Genomic DNA, 21,228 nt, shown 5'->3' with positions numbered 1-21,228 from the left:
CTGTCACTGGTGGGATTGAAGCCCTTTCCTTCCAGAGCACAGCTTTCCCAGACCCCTCTTTCACTCCTGCCCAGTCCCTATTTCTGTCATCAGTGAGAACAGCTCCCAAGGAGACAGGATTTGTGTGATAAACCACCTGTCCAACCAACTTGTTGCTCCTAGCTAGTGATGATCCTAGAAGGAAATGGGCAAAAGCCTCTGCACACTTACAGCCTTTGGGGGTTATATTGCCTTTTCTCAGTCTCACTGGTGGCAGAAGATCAGATCTCTTTAGGAGGTCCCTGATAAAGGCAGCCCTTACCCTCAACTCCACTTTCCTCTTGCCCAAACTGGGAGAAGCACCACTTTTGTTTCTCTGCATGAGTCAGCCTTCCTTTTTATGGCCAGCAGAGCTTGGGGGGCAGCAAGGACACACTCTGTGCTCCTGGCATGAAAACCCATTGTGGATGTTTGACCCACCTGCCTTGGGTGCACACAGGGACGAGGGGCCCTCTCCATGAGGAGCTTGGGACAAGGAGAGCATTGTGTTTATTATTGCTTTACCTTCACCCAGTTGCTCAACTGCTTGTGATAGCATCTTTCTGAGAAGTGAAATTTGGAGGCTCAGCTCTGGCCATAGTAGCTGCTTCACCTTTTTAAAAATAGCCAATGGGCAAGGATTGCCCCCACCCTTCCTGCCCGCACTGGAGAGGTTGCCTCAGCTAGTTCCTCCAGCAGCCCTGGCTGCTTTTCCCTGCCTCTTGTTCACTGCTGCTACTGCTCCAAGGCTATTTCATGGCTTCTTGCCTGGTTCCCTGTTAAAAATGCCATCCCAGATCTGATTCCCCACTAACCTGGGCCATAAAGGAGGATGCAAATGCAGCACTATGAATGTCCCAGCTTCCTCCATTTCATTGATCAATAACTCTTTCCTGGTGAAGCAATGAGCCATGTTTTTCCCTCCACTTCTTTTTAAGGCAGTTAAGCAAATGCAGAGTCTCTGGCAGCCCTTGTTACTCTTAATTTGATTTGCACCTCAGCTTTCCAATTTTGCCTCTTTGCAATTTAGCGAGCATGTCATTCTGCTCATATCCTTTGTGGTTTTCCTCATGGCCTTCTATTTTGACCAGTGGGATTCTGAAGAACTCTGCAGCTATATCTGCCTCCTCTGAAACTTCCCCCCCTTCCCTCAGCAAATAATAAGTGGCTACCAAGGTTGTTAGTACCAGTCTCAGATGTCTGGCTCAGCTCTTCTTGAATTCATAAGCAATCTGTCCCTCTTAGTTGAAGGTTTTTTAAAACCCTTTTCTCCTTAAAATAACAATATAAGTAATTTCATGCTATAGACACAAGAGAAGGGCTGTGCTGGTCCACCCCGAGGGCCACCCAGCCTGGCTGTAGAGAATCAGGGGATCCTTTTAGGTCAGAAAAAAGATGTTTGAATGCAACAGTTACCCCATCACTGCCAAGCTTGTGCAGGTGTTCATGTCACTGGTGGCAGGGATGTTGATGGGGCATTGAATGGAACCTGGTCACGCAGGTGCTGATGATGTCATGCCTGGCAGAGAAGCTGTTGAGGTGGGTTGGTTAATGGTTGGACATCTGCCCAAGTTGGATCATATGCTCTGAGAATAACCCAGAAGATCTGGACTATCTTTTTGGGGTCATCTCTGAACCTCAGCATCTGTTGTGGCTGTAACATTAAATCACTAGAGCTGTGTGCTGTATTCAAACCCAGTGAGAAAATTAACTCCACTCAAGCTGCTCCTCTTCCAACAGCAGAGGAAACACCAGGCAAGACCACATGTAGGAATGATAATTTTACTGAAAAACTCACAATAAACACAACATTATCAATAAAAGAGGGCACAAAAGAGAGTGCTCTGCCCACAAGAAGGGTATTCACCGCCAAACCAGCAAAAACGCCTAGATTCCCAGAACAAAGCAAATCCATGTGCATCGCTGCAGCAGCACCCAAGCAATGCTTTTCCATCCTTGCCCCTTGTGTTTCAAGTGAGTGAATGAAAGAAAGGTCAACCCACATCACAGCAGGAGCCTGCTCCAGAGAAAATCCACAATATTGCTCCAGGACTTCTCATGGCCAGCACGTGCCACCCAGCACACCCAGGACCAAGCTGTTCCTGAACACCATGCTGGCCACACAGTGTACACTGTCATTCCTGAACATGGAACGAGCAGCTAGAGGAGCCTGTCAGCAACTGGAGACAGTGAAAATAGGTGCTGAGGCTTGGCAGTGCTTGGAGCTGCAGAAGGCAAGGGGAAAACGGGCTCAAGAGCCCTGTCCTCACTGTAAGACATGGCTTCTTCCAGGGGAACATAAAGCAGGGTTCTGCGGCCACTCGAGGGTAATAGGTGTCTTTGGTCCCCAAGACTGCACTGCTGTAGGAGCTAACACCTAGTTTTTGAGGAGGACGACCCCAACAGGTGGACAATAAGCTGCTCACCTCCCTCACTTGCCCTCTTCCTTGGGGGAGACATTCACCTCTGTGCAGGCAGCACTGCCATCCCCATCACTCTGCTTCTGTTGCAGTGGCTTGATCTCAGTGTAAATGACATTGGAGGAGGCAGATCCTGTCCCCTTCTTTTCAAAATTCAGGTTGGCATAGGTCAGATCCTCAGTCCCTGTCACCGGGGCTGCCTGCAGGGAGACAGCAATGAGTAGAGCCTTGGCTTTTCTTTCTGTGTCTCCCCTGCTAATGTATTTCCACTGGCACAACTCTTTGTGCTGCCCAAGCATTACAGAAGTGCCACCTACTCAAACATTCATAAGCCCTTATTTAATAGGAATTAATAAGTGTTTAGGACCATGTTTTCAGAAAGCAAAGCTGATTTTACTATGAAATCCTTTAAGTGGTATTCAACAATGCTTTTTTTGACAGGAGGAGGAAGTGATACGTGGAAAGCCCCCCCCCGGCTTACCATACTGACCTGATTCCCCTCTGCCACTTCCCTGCTCATGAGTTCTCCTGAAAAAGGAAACCTAGTTTAAATAGTAGTTAAAATAGTGACAAATTATCATTATTTTAAATTAAGAAGATAATGAAAGAATGAAGCAAACATCTGCATTGGTCCTGCTTTTGTTGTGGGAGAGGATGAAGCACTGCAGCTCTTTGGCTCTGAAGATGGTCAAAGGGCTGCAGGGGTTAGCAAGGGCTTAAAAGCCCTTGGAGGGGCTGAAGAAGAGGTCTGAGATGGACACTTCTGGATATGCAAGACCTGTTTCAATCACACAACAGATTGTGCCATAACCAGACACCCGCCAGCAACTGGCCAGAAGGAAAGGAGGGGGGTGAACCTTCTCACCACACTGGGACAGCTTGTTCAGGAGGTCTTGTGAAGGGAACACAAAGCAAGCAAGAACAGTAGGATGTCAAAGATGGACATCTCCCAAGCCTGACTTTGTCCAGACCAGCACTTGAGGAAGAAATGCCAACCTGTTCTGTTCCTTCTGCACTGCCACAGCAGGAAGCCAATGACTGGCATGTAAAGGAGCGTCCCGACTGCCAAGCCCAGGAGGATGCACAGGAGGAGGTTGAGTCCTGCACACACAACATCACAGAGGCACTCGTGAGCCACCATCCCCCGTGCAGGGACACCTGCTGCCATTGCCTCCTTCATGGCACGGCCAGTTTCTTCCCAGACTTGGGCTTCCAGACCCTGAACCCTCTACAGTTTCAGGGTGCTGACAAAATCCAGTGGGGAATGGTCTCCAAACTCATCCAGGAGGTAATTGGAGCATCAGAGCCCCTTCCCAGCATCACAGCCTCTGATCCACTGGTGCCTACCCCAGTTTGGCAATGGGTCCTGCCCACTCATGGGAAAACATCTGGCTCTTTTCTCCCTTATTGCTCCTCCCTCTTTTTCCCTGAGGACCCCTCCTGCCCTCCACTCTTGCAGCCGGGTGACTGAGGGGACACACCTGTCCAGATCTTCCCTGTGACATCAGTCTGAGATCCTGCACAGCCACAGCCTGAAAGGCAGAAACACAAGTGAGAGACTGTCCAGAGGCAGAGACACCCTGCACCCTGCTCTGCTTTGGAGCAGGAGCCTTGACCCCACAGTCCTGGCTGTCCCTCTCCTGCCACCTCAGCCCCAGTCATGTCACTATTTGGCTCATGTGCTGCAGCTGGAGAATATGGCAGGTCCTTCCTAGGAACCAACAGCCCAGCAGCTCCATGGTCTGTCCCCCCAACTCTGTACCCCCATCCCATGGTGGGATGAATCTGCCAAAAGCTGCTGTGCTGGGTTGGCTCCTCCAACCAGTTCTCGGGATGCTTTCAGGGGAAACAACACATGGAAGAACCAGAGGAGTGCTGGAGGTAGCATCCTTCTCTGCCCACTCCTGTTCCCCATACAAACAGACCCACTGCCACTTACGGAGATCTGTTGCTTGTGTGCTGTTTCCAGTGTCTGTTGAGTTTGGTCTTGTGATGAAGACCCTACACACAAAGATGCCTGTGCAGGCTGTACACAGGCTTGAGCTGGTGGAATTCATACAGCTTCCACCCAGAAACTCGGTGTTGGTTTGATTTCCAGCGTCTGTCGAGTTTGGTGTTGTGATGAAGACCCCAGACACACAGATGCCTGTGTGGGCTGTACACAGGTTTGAGCTGGTGGAATTCATAGAGTTTTCTCCCAGAAACACAGTGTTGGTTTGATTCTCCCTCTCCAAACATTCAGGATCGTACCACTTCACCTGCACTGTGAGATTCTCCAAACCAATCTTGAGCTGCACAGTGGTGACTGGCTTTACCATCTCACTGGCTGTTCCTGGAGGAAACAAAACCAAAACTGATAGCTGAAATAATGATGATCTTACAGGGTCATGTTCCACATGTCACTCATGAAAGACACAATCAAGTGACCATCCTTTTCTGCAGCAGCTGATGATCTTTTCCAAATCTGGCTGCTGATGATTCTAAGCATTCTAACCATGCTAAGCACTCAACACTGAATTGCTGCATGTTGACTTGTGCCATTGGATGCTGGGCAGTGCACAAACTTCTCTGTGCCTTAGGAAGGATTGAAAATGTGAGGATCAGGGGGAAGGCACCTCCTCCACCAGTGACATAGGCACCCAAGCAGGAAGTGCCTCAGGCTCCACCATTTCATGGAGCATGAGGTGGGACTGGGGGATTGGCAGTGGAGAATGGTCGGCCCTGGAGAAGTAAAGAAAATACAATAAATAGATTCCCTGCAGCCTCTCTGGCTTCATCCCACCCCATAATGCTCACTCTGGAGTGTTTCAGAATCACCCTCTGAGCTGAAGTCGCTTCACATGTTCTCAGCCGAGTCCTCCCTCTCTCACCTCTTTTCAGTCCTTTCTTTCCACTCCAAGGGGTGTTAGTGGACGTCTGTCTCTTACCACCCTTGCTCAGTTCAGAACATCTGCCCTTGGACGTGTTCTTTGTGTTCTCCACCCTGCATGTGTACGTTCCTGCATTTGCTTTGTTCACATTGGCAAAGATGAGCTGGGCCAGATTATTTTTCTTCTCCACAGCCTCTCTGCCGTTTTCCATCATTTCAGGTGACATTAAACCACTTCACCTCCCTGGCAGTGCTGCTCAAACCTGCCTGGGGCAGACACTGCAAGATGAGACCTAACCCTCCCAACACATCAGCTGTAGCTGAAATCTGGTAAGCAAGTCCTGCTGGAAAAAACCCTGTAGGAGGGCTGGTTTTGTCTTAAGGAATATCCACATCTCCCTGTGAAGCTGACCCCGCTCTGCAATAATCAGGCTTATAAGCATTTCTGTTTCCTTCCCCCTCAAATGTTTTCTCTCCCTGCTGCTGAAGGCAAAGCTGGTTCAAAGCCCCTGGCGCTCACAGCCTGTGCAAGCACAGCTGCAAGGGAGGCCCCACTGCAAGGCACACGGCAAGGTGCTGCTGCAGAAGAGGGGCTAAATGATGCGAGAGGGGAGGTAAAAGGAGCAGCAGGCACTTTCCACACCTTCTGCAGCAATAAGCAAAGAGGGAAGACTTCAAAACAGACACAAGGGCACTGGGGGACTCACCAACTGGCAGCCAGGTGAGGAGCAGCAGGGGCAGAAAGGTGTTGGCCAGCCAGGGCTCCACGCTTCCCAACAGCCTCATGGTGACCGTGCTGCTGCCTGGAGGGATCGGCCCGGAGTCTCCGTCTCTCCCTGCACTGCGGGGTGACTGCTCAGCCAAGGGCAGCTGAAGCCCTGCTGGGACCTCACCCCTGCACCACTGGCCCAGGCAGTTTCCTCTGTGCTCACAGGCTTCCTCTCTCTTCCCCTTCTCTTGCCTCAGCCCAGTTCTTATCTCCTCTGTTCTCTGATTCCTCCTCTGGTTTCACCCTGACCACATACTCTCGGCCCTGAGACCCGAGCAATGCCCCGGGAGCTGCTGAGGGCATTTCCCACTGAGGCCCGGCCCAGCAGCTCCCTGCCGCTTCCCCAGTTTCCCACAGCAACACGCCCCATGCCACCCAAGCCTGTTGTGTTCTGCACCAGGGAATGGAGCCCCTGGAGGAAGCAGTGCTGCTGTCAGGGCGGGGGGTGATGTCCACACCCATCTGGGGATGGGGATGCTCCTGCTGAGCCCAGGTGGGGACACACACACCCTGCCAGCCTCCAGGGACTGCCGGTCTGACATAGGGATGGGCTTGATCAGAGTGCTCTGGTTGTGGGATGTGCATGGTCCTGCAGAGCCCTGCCCCGCTCTGGGCATGAGGACCTAGATCCCAGCTCCTGTCACTTCATTGCCACTTCCCTGTATTTCCCTGCCACCTCTGGCGTAAGGGACATGAACATCCACCAGACCAGCTTGTGTCACCCTTGACACCAAAGGGACAAGGGCTGCAGTCAGCAGGTGCAGGCCCCTCGGTCCCCCCAGCCTCTGTGGGTGCAATCTCTGCTGCTCCCCACTGCCTGCCACCGCTCTTCCTCTCCATACTCGGAGCAAAACCTCCTCCCATCTGCCATTTCCTCCCCTTCAGTTTCTATCAGCATCCACAATAACCGCCCTCCACACCATGCTGGGCACACACAGCCCAGCCACACGTGTCTCCAGAAGAAAGGGCGTTCACTGGAGCTCTGCTCCACCAGCCAGTGGAACTTCCTGGCTGAAGCTGAGGTCTCATCTGTACACCAGCCCACATGAGGAAACAGCAACACCAGCATGATATTTGCTGATAAGATGGTACAAGATCCACAAGAATGACAAGTGAGAGGTTCTGTATCCCTCTTGCTCTGCCCTCTGGACCTCAGTATTTCTTCCCATGCTCTTTCTGATGTTCAGTTCCTCTCTGCATTTGAATCTTCATCTCCTCTGATTTCACAACTGCATAATGATGTGTACTTGTTTGCTTCCTTCCTTTTTATTTCTATTCTGGTTCTCACGTTTCCTGGCACTGATGAAGCCAAGACCTTCTCCAGCAGGACGTGCCTTCCCCCTGTTCCCAGCTGTGGTGCTGGTGGAACTAAAGGTTAATGTCTTGCTTTCTGCTGACTCCACAGAGGTGCTCTCCTACCAGAGCCCCTTCCAGCTCCACAGCCACATTCCATGGTGCTCTCTGCCAAGGAGAAAAGAGAGCAGGAAATGACAATACTGCTGTTAATAACAGGGTGCCCCGTGTCAGCAGCAGCTACACCAGGCACTACACAATGCCCACAGCAACAGGGAGGCTGCAGCGTTCCTCAGGAGCTCCCCACTCCCTTGAAGGTCATGAGGGAAATACAGAAGGTGCCACCAAGGTCTTCCTCTCCCAGCTGCTGGGGAGGATGAGGAGCGCTGCGAGAAGCGCTGTTTTCAACCGGCCCGCGGTGGCTTTACAGAGCTCTTCCTTGGGCGTCGTGGTGCTCTGCCCTCCGCAGGGCGGCCAAAACCGATCCTGCCCTCGGCCCGATCCTCACAGCACCGTGGGGCTGACGGGGGTCGGGGGCAGCACACCCATCTGAGGCCCCTGAGCCCCCATGGAGCTGGGCACAGAAGAGCCAGCGTCAGAGCAGCTGGAGCTGGTGCCACCGAGCGGGAGGTGGAGCGGACACTGGCGGTGTCCCGGGCCCCTGAGGCACAGCACCGCGGGGCGGCGGCCGCCCGTCAGACCGGCTCGAGGCACAGCCTAGAGCGCCTCACCGCAGCCCATGGCGCTGCTCTCCCATTGGCTGTTGTCTCTGTCCGTCACCGTGAGTCCCGCCTCTCCGTCCATCTCCTGCCGCTGGATTGGCCGTCCCTCACGCGGCGCGTGAAGCCCCCTGGGTGCCGCCATGTTGGGGCCGCTGGCCGGCGGAGAGGCGGTGCGGCGCGGGGTTGTCGCGCATGCGCGGCCCGGGCAGGGCCGCCGCCCCGGGAGCGCGCGGCCGCCTCGGGAGCGCGCCCGGCCCGAGGATGCGCCCGGCGGGACGAGCCCGGCAGCCCGGCCGGGCACAGGTGAGGGCGGCTCGGACTCCTCGAGCCCCCCGGGCTCCTCCGCTGTCCCGGGCCCGCCGGGCGGCGAGGGGAGCGCGCTCCTGCCAGAGGGCGCGGGGCCGGGAGCGGCTGGGGAGGGGCCGGGGGTACCAACTCCGTGCGGGCCGGTGAGGTGAGGTGAAGGGGGGAGGCGTGCTGAGGTGAGGCGAGGTGAGCCCTGCCCTGTTGCAGAGGTGAGGCGAGGCCAGGTGAGCTCTGTCCCGTCCAGCCCTGTGAGGAGCCCGCACACGGGGAGCCGCTGCCCGAGCCCGCTGCCCCGGACAGCGCCGAGCATCGGGGCCGTGCCGGCCGCATCCCCGGGGCTGCCGTGGCCGTGCCGCGGGCTGTGCACGAAGGCCGGCTTGGTTCCCAGGGTGTTCCCGCTGCTGCTGTCTCTTCACGGTCCTCGCTGCCACCTTCGGCCTCGGGCGGCACCTGCGGGAAGTGCCGTGCCTGGCACGGGGCCTTTGCCGCTGTACGTGCGGAGCAGGAAGGACGGAGCGCTCTGCTGGGCTTGTCTCCAGGTGTGGTGGGAGTTCCTTCAGGCTGTGGACTCGTGGGTTATCGCACGACCCGCTGGCACTGAGTCGAAAGCACGGTTAGTAAAGAAAGCACGTCGTTTTTGACATCAACACGTGAACCGTTCCATACACAGCCTCAAGCATACTCGTGCCGGAGGGCAGAAGTGCTTGCTGGTGTGCTCCTCCACCATGTGCCTCATCTTTCTTGGAATCCCAAAGGAACTTTTTAGGATAAGTTGGAGACATGTGAAAAGCTTTCTCTTTACGCAGAGCCAGTGCTACCCTGGCCAGCACCTTTCTCAACATGGGCTGTTGTTTTCACTACCTTTGGCTAGCTGTAATGGCCCACAACAGTTTCTGGGCCCTGTGATCCTTGACTATACTATCTAGTTTTTGAGACTTCTGCCTTTGGAGCTCCCAGACTGCTTCAGCATGGAATAGAATGGGATCCTGTAGGAACCATCAGGTTTTTCATTGCACTGGGCCACAAACTTCTTGTTGCTATGTGTACCAAAAGAGTCAAAAAGCTCCTTTCTATGACCAGGATGGGACTTCAAACTCACTGTGAAATTCAGCAAAAATGAAGGTGTTTTGTGGCCACCAAAAAAGGAATGGCAGAGCTCTTAAGAGCTTCTATTGGAAAATTTAAGTCAGAATGATGCTGCAGGATTGATTATTTCATCTCTGTTAAAAAGAGATTGATTTTTATCTTCTGACATGCAAGATACCTGTTGCAGTCTGGTTTCAGTTGCCCATTAAAGCTCTGTATTTTGTGTTTTCTAGGGGAGGGTTTTCCTTGGAGTGTTCATTCCAATATTTGACTGCTGGAGAGGTTGATGCACTAGGATTTTAATTTTTGTAACTAATTTGCTAAGGCTTGTTTGAAGGTTTGAGGCTTGGTGGGTTCTAAAGTAAACATGTAGAACTTGTACCTAATTCTAAGCTGGTGTTGGTACCAGTTTCAGGCATTTCTTTCTCAGAGCTGTTCCCATGCTCTGCCAAAACCAGTTTTCTCTAGTTTTCAGTTCAGTGCTAGATGTGACTTCTGTGCATTCAGTGAGCCTCAGTGGACAGACAAGAGTCTCTCTTTTCACTCCCTGTAAATGACATTTACTGTCACTGTCTCCTGGAAAGGGCACTTCACAACTTAAAAAAGTCTGATGCAAGGAACCACCTTCTTCAGATTATTTTGATCCTGCATTCCCTGAGCTCCATTCAATGTGCTCTTATGTGGTGAAGGACAGTGAACATTTCAGTTTTCTCCATCCTGAGCCACTCTTGACTTTATTACTTGTGATGTTTCTTCCAAACTGCGGAATCTTTCCTTGCTTAGGTCTTCCTTTTCAGTAGATTTTGGTGCTTTTGATCACCTCTGCAGCACTTCCAGTTCTGCTCTCCCCTGCTTAGAGGAAAAGTACCAGATGTGCACGCAGAGCTCCAGATGATGGTGCTCTGGGGACTTCTGTGGCAGCACGGTGCTGTTCTGCTGAGATCCCTGTTCCTTCTTCCCAAGCTGTTAATTACAGCTGCCTCTCTTCAGCAGCGGCCTTTTCCTGACATGGAGGGTTTAGGCTGTTTCCTCAGGGTGGCCTGGGCTGGAATCCCTCTCCTGCCAGCCCTGGAGTGTGTCAGCAGTGTGTGTGTGTGTGTGTGTGTGTGTGAAGGCTGCAGTACCCCCGTGTACCCCTTTCTAAAAGCCCCCTCAGCTCAGTTCTGCTGTGCTCCACGTGCTCTGTCATTTGTCCTGTGTAAGGATTGGCTTTTTGCTGCCCTTCAGTGCCCACATCCACCCTGCTGTGCCTGCCCTGCCAAACCAGCACTTCCCAGCTGCTGAAAGTCTGCTGGGGGAGAGGAGACTGCAGGTGGCTCTCAGGGGAGGGAAGAGAAGCTTGTCCTCTGCTCAGGGTCACTCTGCGGAGCCTGGTGGCTGCAATGTTTGGGGTCTCCAGCCCTGTGGGCCCTTTGACCATGCAAGCTGTGTCTCCATACGCAGAGAGGTCGCACTGGAAGTCTTTGCTGAGGCTGGGCTGGCCACTTCTTGCTTTGTGGTGGTGCTGGTGACCTGAAGTTCTTGTAGCACCAGGAACTAGTGCACGGTAGCTAATCACTAGATTCTGTAGGTTTGTGCCAGTAGCTCCTAGTGTCACCAATGTAGAAACATGCTATCTTTTGGGATAAGTGAGTTTAAGATAAATTCCACCTGACTGAGATTTTTTTAAGAGGCAGCTAGATGGAAAACAGGGAAGAGTAGCACTTAAACTGAGTGATTGTTACAGAAATCAGCTTATCTGAGTAGCAGGAGCCTCCTGTTGCACATCCTGTGGTGTTCTCCTAGAGCATTTTCAATGAATTCAGCCTTTTCTGAGCCGTGGTGGTGTTGTGTCAGTCAGACACATCCGTGTGATCTGTGCAAGCAGGCACACACTCACCTGGTCTCTGTTCCACCTCACTTTGTGTCCTTTCAAACAAAGATGTTCTTTCTGCTGTAAGAATTTTTAACTCTTCCACACCATCAACTGCTAATCACATTTGTGAGGACTTCAGTAGTTATGCCTGCTCTCCATCCAGTTGCAAGGTTTGGGGTTTTTTTTGGTTTTTTGTTTTGTTTTGTTTGGGTGATTTATATAAAGTAAGCCTGGATAGAAGCCATCCTCCTTGCCAGTATCCCAGAGTCCCACCCTTTTATGTAGACAAGTAAATATTTTCAAGATCCTTTTGATGTTTGTCACTGCCTTGAGTGTTCTGCTAAATGTTGGATAAAAAGGAGTTTATGCCAATGAACTTTGTTCATCTGTATAAAGAAAGACAGTGACAGTATCACTGCAAATGCTGCATCACACAGAATGAGGAAAAACATACTGAATTAATTAAGTAAATATTTCATAAGTTGTTTTATAGCATCTGTAAACATTTGTGCATTTTGCAAGATAAATATTCTCAAGCATTTCTGTTTTCTAGTTTAGTGTCTGTACTACAGAAATACCTAGGAATTCAGTCAGGGTTCAGTTTAATTACACAAGCTGGGCAGTGCAGGCACCCCTAGACTAATGAGATGCTGACTGCAAACAAAGCACCTGCACTGGGAGTGGTTCCACTTCTGTGCTGGTGCTGCCCAGCGCTGTGTCAGGGTTTGCTTCATGTGTTGTAACTTAATGTGAGTATCTTGGGATGGGGAGATGGGTGACAATGTTCCTGAAACAGGCCACGATTCTTGCTGCTTATAGGTGTCTTTTCCAGAGGTGTTATCTGCTGCTGGTACCAGTTCTCTTTTTAAATATGGTCTTTTTGCTTTTTCATTGTAAGCTTCTAATGAAAACTGAATTTGTCATGTTTTTCTCTCAAAAAAAAATTCAAGAAAGGTCAAGTGGGTGTAGTAGATGAGAATTCAGAAAGGCACAGAACAAAAGCTGTGTTCTGTAGGTTTCTGTGGTGTCAGAGATTGAGGAGACTCCTGACATCTCTCCTTGCAGTTGGTGCTAAAGCGAGTGCTGAAGGCAGTTTGGCCAGGTGTGCTCAGCAGCTGTGCTAAGGCAGACTGGCAGGTAGGGATTGAAGCAATTGATTTACCAGGAAATATGTGGAAGAACAAAAGGAGTGTGACTTGACCAATAGTTTGTGTGTAGGGAGTGTAATAATTCTGTGCAAACTCCGCATTCCTGGAGATTAAGTGGCGTTGGCAGAAGGAGATATTTTTAACTGTCCTGAGTGAAGCTTTTAACTACCCGCAGTGGACACAGAGGAGCGCCCTTTTCCTTTCAGCAGGCAGATTTCTGTGTATTTAAACACTGGCATTCTCTCTCCTTGTAGGCTTCTCCTCCCCAGGCAAAACAAGCTCACTGAATCCAGGCTTTCCCCACAGGACATATTTTCTAAATCTTCTCTAGACTGACTTATCTATTTGCCATAAAATTGTTAAGATCCAAGTAGTTGTTTTCAGTTTGTGTATTTAATTTGGAAGAAAGATTTATGTGTCCCAAAGCATGTCTATTATTTCCAGCTATTTCAATTGCTCTAATGAAAGATATTACCTCATCTCACAAACCTTTATCTCATTTAGGAGCTTACATCATCACAAATAGAGCAGCACTGCTTTTACTGCTGGTGTGACAGACTCCATGTCCTGTCCTCTTGGTGCTTCCTGTCATTCCCAGTTTGTGCCTCTTTGTGTCTGGTTTATCCTGCATTCTTGTGTGTGTTTCTGTCCCCATGTGCTGAGTTTTGAAGCTGAGGAGATGACTCTGTCAAGCTCCTTTCTTACCATTCTTCTGCAATAGGTTTGTTAGCTTTGTCCCTTAATATTGCATCTCTATAGATTGCACCTTTTGGGGATTTTGGTTTTTGTCATTAGGATGTTTGAGAACGTTGAAAGCCATAAAAAGGACAGAAGGTGGCATTCAGGGTAGGTGTGTTTGATCCCACAGTGTGCCTTTTCCTGATAATGACTTGTACCTTTCCACATTTCAGGAGCTGTGGATGGAACACCGAGCTGAGGAGCCGAACATTTTATTGAAGGCCTGTGTGTAGACCCTAATGAATGAATGAATGAATGAATGAAGAATGAAAATGCTCCCTGGAGTGGGTGTGTTTGGAACTGGTAGTGCTGCCCGGGTCCTGGTACCCTTGCTGAGGGCAGAAGGCTTCTCCATTGAAGCTCTTTGGGGGAAGACTGAAGAGGAGGCCAAGCAGCTGGCAGAGGAAATGAACATCTCCTTCTACACGAGTCGCACTGACGATGTCTTGCTGCATCAGGACGTAGATTTGGTTTGCATCAACATCCCTCCACCACTGACTCGGCAGATTGCTGTGAAGGCTCTAGGTACCTTTTTATCCTTGGAGTTGGACCAAAAATCTGTAGCTTGATGGCAGATTGAGATTGGAAGCTGTTAGCCCAGCACAGTTCTGGTTGCACCAATGGGCAAATGCAGTTCTAAAAATTTTGTGTGGGCATTTGTTAGAAGGGTTACCTGAGTTTTTTGGGTTTTGGGGTTTTGTTTTTTTTTTTTTGGTTTTTTGGTTTTGGGGTTGTTTTTGTGTTTTGTTTTTTTTTTTTGGTTTTTTTGGTGTGTTTTTTTTTTTTTTTTTTTTTTTTTTTTTTTTGTTGTTGTTGTTTGGTTTTTTTGTTTTGTTTTTTTTTTTTTTTTTGTAAAAATACTGTTAATAATTGCTTATAAATCTGCTTGAACCAATTGGGCTAAAATATTTTGCTTGGGTCAGGCTGAAGTTATAGTAGGGAGTTTGTAATAAAAGTCAGAGTATCAGAGTATCAGAGATAATAATGAGAGAGTAAATGGCTTTATGCCCATTAAAAAAAACCCAGAGCAACAAAAAAAACCCAAACCAAATTGTTTAATTCCTTTTAAATATTCCCATGTACTAGGAAACTGAGGTTTGCCTGGAAGGGGAACGTTGATCAGCTCTGCTTTATGCTTTCTCCACAAGTCAAATCAAGCTTGGAAGTTGAAAGCCTTTGAAAAAATATTTGTAGGCACTCAGTAGAATCTTGTGAATTAGGAGCTAAGAAATGCTGTTGTAGCTGTGACCCTGGCCATTACCTGGACTACTCTTGGCACATCCATGTTCATAGCAGGCTGATGTGTTTCCAGGTGCAGGAATCCTTCTACCTGACTCAGGAGGGCAGATGCTGGGGACAGCAGGAGGAATCCAGCTAGATGAGAAAGAAGGGATGACACCCCAGACTGGTTGGGCAGGGAGATGGGAGCCAACTGCCCAGGCATCCTGACATTTCTTAATTCCCCCGTGTGTGACTTTGTAGTGTTAATGTCCTCTCCTGTAGCCCAGCGTGGGTGTCAGTTTGCGTGCAATTCTGTAAATAACAAGGGTGATATTTTTACTGTGTTTACAGGAGATACACGAGTTAATTTTAGGACAGGTGATCTCAGACCGTGTGAGCCAGGGTGGTTTGTTGTGCCTCTTTTCTCTACAGTAATTTCTTTTGGAAGTAAACAAGTCCCTGCACAAACATTTGCAATGCCTCTTAGATATGCAGAGAGAGATTTCAGGCTTTTTTTTCCTTTTCTTTCTTATACTGTTAGATTTGTTTGTTTACCTTGTTAGAGTACTGTCCTTTGAATTTTAAGGTATTCTGATTTTTAAATATTTGGACTGTAAGTTAGAATTTATCTCTTCAAATATGCTAAAAGCTCTTTAAAGCACTTGTTAGTGCTTTAAAACACTAGGTCTTGTGGCTCTTGATGATCAAGTGGGCTAAAAAGGAGAGGATTCACCATTCTCTGATGGATTGTTAACTAAAAGGGATTGGGATTCCTTCATTGAAGGCTGGGAACCCATAAGATGACATTATCCAGAGGAGGAAAGGGAGTTAAAGCTGGTGCAGAAATACAGAGGTTGTATGGATGCTTGAATGCAAGTTTAGGAAGTGGAAGGCTGAAAAAGCCATTGAGATGGATGGAGGAAGCAGGAAAGGGAAAAGCAGGAAAGGGTAACAGTCACTTCCTGTGTCCTGAGATGTTCTGGTCTGTAAACTGATGCAGACATCCCAGAGCAGTGTGGTGCTGACCTGGCCTTTCAGCTCTCCAGCTTCATTGCAGTGGTATTTGCAGGTCTGCTGCCCGGTATATCATGACTTATTTAAAGCCAGTGTTGGGTGGTTTCCTGTGCCTGAATGTTCTGAAGGAACACAGAACCAGGGGAGGGCCAAAGATGGCAGCATCCTATTGTTTTGGAAGTTGAGATTGGTACAGTGGTGGTTATAATCAGAGAATTACTTGCTGTTAATTGTTTATAAAAGATTGGTGTTTACTTGCCAAGAGACTGGGCTTTGGGAAATGTCAGAAGTGGTGCAGTAATAATGGTCTTGTGTGTTGTGTTTTGTTCGGCTTGGTTTGTTTAAAGTGGGGACATTTTTATCACTTATTTTTGTACATTTTTCTACTTTTTAAAAAACCCGTGTTTCCATTTGGTAAAGAGGAGAAAAAAGCTGAGTTTTTCTAGGTGGTGCAGTTTCCTTGCCTAAGTTTCTTGCTGACAGGCATCCATGAACAAGCCTGGGGACAAAGCAGTGACACTGGTTTGAGTTCATGAACCAGACAGAACAGATCAAAGCCCAGGGGATAGTTCATATTAAAATCAGTGTAATCTTATGGTTTATCTCCACAGCAGGCAAAGCAAGAAGCTCTCTTTAAATTTGTGCTTCTTTTGATCTCAGGGGAACCAAATAAATTTCACCAAATGTCTGTGTTGTGGTTCATGTCCCACAGTTAAATGCACCCATCCATGCTCTCATGTCTCCTGGCTGGTGAGGGCCCCAACTGAAAATTTTGCAGCTGTGGTTTAGGAAAACAATATGGTACAAAGTTCAGGTTATTCATTACCAAAACAGTAGTAACAATCCCAGGGATGTAAGCTGCACTGCCTTGAAAAACAAAAGGCATGGCCATTACCTTGGTAAGGGACCTTGTAGACATCTCTGACTTGGCCCTTGTCCTTGCTTCATGGCCATCTCTGTGAGCTCGGGGACAGCTGGAGGGATGTTCCACTGAAGGCAACAGCAGGATTATCCCAGAGCTGTTCTGTGTTCCCAGGTCTCATCCTGGCACTCTGGCACTGCACAGTGGGCTGTGCTGAGCTGTCGGTGTGCTGCACTGGCTGCCATCCCAAAAAAAGGCATCAGCCACTTTTAGCTCCTCAAGTGGCTCGGCCTGGGCTGCCACAACAGGCACAGCACTGAGCGAGGGCGAGGCTGGTCAGCAGAGCAGGGAGAGCCCGGTGTGACAGGGCTGTCCCCAGGCTCTGCTGTCCCTGCTCTCAGTCCCCTCAGCAGGGAGCCGGGGCTGGGCAGCAGGGGAGCAGCACCAGCACAGCCCTGGCTGCAGAGCTGTTCCCACGGAGCGAGAGTCACTTTGGTTTTCTGCAAGCTTTGAGGGTGCAGATCTGCTGGGGATGCTGTGAGCATCCCTTTGCTTTCCCTGGTGGTGCTTTACTGTAACCTGCTGGAGACAAGCACCGTTTAAACAAGGCAGGTAAACTGGACTGAGGCAGCTCTAGATGCCTCTCCAGGTGCTTCAGCTAGCCCTGAAAAGTACTGACCTGAGTGTAGTGCCGTGCCTTGGCAGCAGGACTGGGGACAGGGGAGTCAGAAATGGTCCCTGAAGTGGGGGTTACAAACGGAGAGCCAGCGTGTCCACTGGGAGTTTGACCCGGCCCTTTGTTCAGTAAAGCTGCTGTAGACTCGTATCAATACAGGGGATTTCTCACTTGCAGTCTTCCCATTTTCTGCCTGGATTTCAGTTGTGTCTATTAGAAGCAGAGGTTCGGAGTCTCCTGCAGCTGTCCCCTGGCTGAGCTGTGTCACGGGAACACGCTGGCCCCTGGCTCGCTCGGAGGGCTCCTGGAGGGCTGGCTGGGTGCAGCCGGGAGGGGGAGCACGGAGAGCGGGAGCCGCGGTGGGGGATGTGCCTTCCCCTGTGCCAGAGACCGACTGAGGTGCCTGTGCTGGTACCTTCTCCCTGGGAGTCCATGAAAGCAGGGAGCACAGTCTGCTCCTGCACTCACAGAGGCGCCCAGCGCCGTGGGCAGTGATTCCTGCAATTCTTGGGCAGAAACTGAGGTGTGCCGTGACTGACCTTCAGGTCTGGCATCCCCAGTTAGAGTCTGTAAAAACCATGTTAGGAATAGTATGGTTATTACTGAAAAGTGTTTAGATAAGTATTTGATCAGATCAGATGTAAAACAGGGAAAAACAGTAAAAAGTAAAGCCCTGCCATGAGAATGGGGATACCAGAAATGTAAGAACTGGTTAAAACTTGTACTGTCATGCTCTTTTGTATTACTTAATTTATGCTTTACAGTTAGGGGGAAAAAAGAGGATTATTGACTGCCCCATTGATTTAGGCTGAGTACAATGTAAAGTGCATCAGGAGCAATAACAGTGCAGTGGGTCAGCTTGGGGGTGCAGCTCTTGTCCGTGTGACTCAGCCACCTTTTGTCTGATTGTACAGACAGGCTGTATGGGCAGACCAAAATTACTTGCTTTCTAATTAGAAAGGGTTGTTGTTTTAAAACAGTCCACTTACCAAAACATTATTTCTAATTCTTGTGTTCTGTACACAGAATCTGTATGTATGTCTTTTATATATATATACATTTTTATAGATAAGTAAATTATATGTCCCATTTGTATTCATTTTAAAAAATAAAATTGTATAGTGATGGTGAAATACAAAGTGAAAATCAAATCTCCCCTTCCCCCACCTCTTCCCTGCAGGGTACATGGCTTTTTTTTTAATCTCCTCTGACTATATAAGTATTCAAATAATTTTTTTTAACTATAGCACTCATATTGTGTCTTGTTTTGATGCCATTTGGACATTTATCTTTCATTATGTAAAAATACTCTCTTTATTTGGAGCCTCCCTCTGTGAGAGTTTGTCAGCTCTGCAACTGGAGCATCTTGGAAACAGCATTGAGTCTTGCTGGACTTGGCATTCCTATTTTAGTTCCCAGATCTTTATCTTAGAAATTGCAGCACGAAAGCCCAACTCTTAAAAACACCCCTTCTTGACAACCTTTGGGGCATCTGGGCATGTTTTGCTCAAGCGTGCTAAATGTTGTAATTTTTTTTCATTTGTGCTGCAGGAATAGGGAAGAACGTGCTGTGTGAGAAAGCTGCTACCTCTGTGGATGCCTTCAGGATGGTCACAGCTGCCAGGTATTACCCCAAGCTGATGAGCATCGTTGGCAACGTGCTGCGTTTCCTGCCCGCCTTTGTGAAGATGAAGCAGCTGATCGAGGAGCACTACGTGGGCAAAGTCATCATCTGCGACGTGCGAGTCTACGGGGGCAGCCTGCTCAGCCACCAGTACAACTGGATCTGTGACGAGCTCATGGGAGGGGGTGGCCTGCACACCATGGGCACCTACATCATCGACCTCCTGACTCACCTCACCAGCAGGAGAGCCGAGAAGGTCCACGGTTTGCTCAAGACTTTTGTGAAGCAGAACACGGCCATCAGCGGGATCCGCCACGTCACCAGCGATGACTTCTGCGTTTTCCAGATGCTCATGAGGGACGGCGTCTGTTGCACTGTGACTCTCAACTTCAACATGCCCGGGTCCTTCATCCACGAGGTCATGATTGTGGGCTCCGCTGGCCGCCTCATAGCTCGTGGGACAGACTTGTACGGGCAGAAGAACACCGCGCTCCAGGAAGAGCTGCTCTTCACGGACTCTCTGCCTGTCAACAAGGGCCTTTTGGATAAGGGCTTCAAGGACATCCCACTGCTCTACCTGAAAGGAATGGTGTACATGGTGCAAGCCCTGAGGCAGTCTTTCCAAGACCAGGAAGACCGTCGGACGTGGGATCAGGTACCTGTGTCCATGGCAGCCTCTTTTGAAGATGGCCTGTACATGCAGAGTGTGGTAGAGGCCATCAAGAAATCCAGTAGGTCAGGTGAGTGGGAGACTGTGGAGGTGATGACTGAGGAACCAGATGCCAACCAAAACCTCTGTGAGGCACTTCAAAGAAATAACTTATGAACATTCCTACCTTGGAAAATACTACTTCTGGCTGTAATGTAAAAAAGCCCAGTTTTTAAGATATGTAGATTCTTATTTAATAGCCTGAGTTTCTTGATTTTTTTAAACATGTAAAATATGTTCTCATAGGAACAGTTCTGGTTTAAATTGTTTGAAGAGTTTTAAATGTTTCTGTTTTTTGCAAACATTTAATTTTTGTCTTGGAGACTGGTAGGAAAACTTGAATTGCCCTTTGCACTTGCAGTAGCTGAAGTGAATTGTAGGATCTCTGCCATTGCATGGCTTGGAAATGGGACACAACCCCTGTTGCACAGGCTGCTGATTTAACCATGAGAACATGTAGAACAAGATCAGGGAGTATCTGTTGTTCAGATGCCTTTTTCCTCTCTCTTGGAGACTGATTTATGTTTTAATCCTCAGTTTGTAAAATTTTATAAAGAGTTCAGTGATGTAACAAGTCTCTGAACTCCTATAGGACAAAAAGTAGAAGGAACGGATTAAAGTTAGTAACATAAAGATCAGCCTTTTGGCTTCCTGTATGTGGTGAATGTCTTTCAAATTCATTCAAACTGATGTTTTTTTTAAATGATACTATAATTCTCTGTTGTTGGTGTCTTGGCAGGAAAATATTCAGGAAGTCTGTGATGCATTGAGCTATTCTTCCATATCTGTAGACATTATTCCTTCTACTCAAGAGGCTGCCTGCATCCAGCAGCTGTTTTTCCATAAGCTCTGTGCTTATGTCAGTTGTGTTTACTGCCTGGCAGCACCAGTGCCGTGCCTGTGGGGCCACGTTCTCATTTCTGTGACTGTTACTAAATAAATGCCTCCCTGGGTCACGGGATTGCCACAGTGTCGTGGGTAACAAAGTTGTACAGCATGAACCTTTCAGGGACCTGAAAGTGGAAGGAAGGAGGTATTTCCTACCTCTTGCAGCTCTCTTAATGTGCTGGCTGGGTAACTGTCACACTACACACATCCTGATCGTTGAGAGAACAGAGACTGAACTGCCATGGGTAAATGTGCTCTTGATCTCAAACACTGGCTATTAACCCTCTGGGCCAGCCCATCTTCATGTTCTCCTGCAGCTGGTGTCCAGTGGAGAGATTTCTTGGCAGATGATGGGGTGGAAGTTCATTCCTTTTGAGAAATGTTTCTCTCTGAGGCAGGTATCTGGAAAGGATAGTCTAATTTTACTACATTTGTTTTGTGTACTTGAAAGCTTTTTTTTTAAATGTATTTCCCACTAAATTGTAACCCTGTGTATTTATGTATATTAACATGCACGATGCTGTTCCATAAGCTGGATCTTCCTGAAAAGTATCATGTTTTTTACAGAAATAAAAAGTTGTGTTTGTTGAGGGAATTCTCTATGCAGCTGTGTGCTTGTGTTTGATTTGGTCAAGCTAAAACCATCTTAATAAAAGTAAACAGGAGTCTCAGAGCTGGGACTCAGTATCTGGTGAGTCCTTTCTCACTTCTTGTAGAAGTTACCAGAAGACACCAAGTAAGAAGCAAAATCCCTGCAGTATTGATGGGACCACTTTCTTTGCTCGGTGTGTAAATTAGGTATTTGCCTTTGGATATTTACTTTCCAGACTCTGACAGAAACAAGTCTACTGCTGTGCTGTTTTAAAGCATGGCTGCTCTTGTGCTCTGCACATTCTCATCTCTACTGTGAGCTGTGTGAAGAAAGTGCATGGTTAGACTGGATATTAGAAAAAGGTTCCTCACCCAGAAGGTGGTTGGGCATTGGAACAGTCTCTCCAGGGAAGTGGTCA

The 21,228-nt window shown here is 48.7% G+C and overlaps 2 protein-coding genes across 5 annotated transcripts; one reads left to right on the top strand and one right to left on the bottom strand.

Moving 5' to 3' along the window:
• Positions 1-1,784: 1,784 nt before the first annotated feature.
• Positions 1,785-6,455, bottom strand: LOC119705570. 3 transcript variants are annotated; one of them, XM_038148155.1, is made up of 6 exons: positions 6,015-6,455; positions 4,378-4,791; positions 3,920-3,970; positions 3,435-3,539; positions 2,920-2,966; positions 1,785-2,638 (listed from the first exon to the last, which is right to left on the bottom strand). In XM_038148155.1, exons 1-6 carry the CDS (start codon positions 6,091-6,093, stop codon positions 2,450-2,452), a joined length of 885 nt encoding a protein of 294 aa, XP_038004083.1. In that variant the 5' UTR covers positions 6,094-6,455; the 3' UTR covers positions 1,785-2,449. The 3 variants fall into 3 exon arrangements, with proteins under 3 accessions (XP_038004083.1, XP_038004084.1, XP_038004085.1); XM_038148156.1 differs by having other exon boundaries at positions 2,929-2,966; positions 6,015-6,452; XM_038148157.1 differs by having other exon boundaries at positions 4,378-4,770; positions 6,015-6,450.
• A 1,798-nt stretch (positions 6,456-8,253) lies between these two features.
• Positions 8,254-20,813, top strand: GFOD2 (glucose-fructose oxidoreductase domain containing 2). Of its 2 annotated transcripts, XM_038148412.1 has the most exons (4): positions 8,254-8,394; positions 8,786-13,207; positions 13,398-13,749; positions 18,549-20,813. In XM_038148412.1, the coding sequence occupies exons 3-4, from the start codon at positions 13,491-13,493 to the stop codon at positions 19,445-19,447; spliced, it is 1,158 nt and encodes a 385-aa protein (XP_038004340.1). In that variant the 5' UTR covers positions 8,254-8,394; positions 8,786-13,207; positions 13,398-13,490; the 3' UTR covers positions 19,448-20,813. The 2 variants fall into 2 exon arrangements, with proteins under 2 accessions (XP_038004340.1, XP_038004339.1); XM_038148411.1 differs by lacking the exon at positions 8,786-13,207 and having other exon boundaries at positions 8,259-8,394.
• The last annotated feature ends 415 nt before the right edge of the window (positions 20,814-21,228 follow it).

This window comes from Motacilla alba, chromosome 11, assembly GCF_015832195.1.
Source record: "Motacilla alba alba isolate MOTALB_02 chromosome 11, Motacilla_alba_V1.0_pri, whole genome shotgun sequence".
NCBI classification, from domain to species: Eukaryota; Metazoa; Chordata; class Aves; order Passeriformes; family Motacillidae; genus Motacilla; species Motacilla alba.
This window is presented reverse-complemented; position numbering and strand designations above follow the sequence as displayed.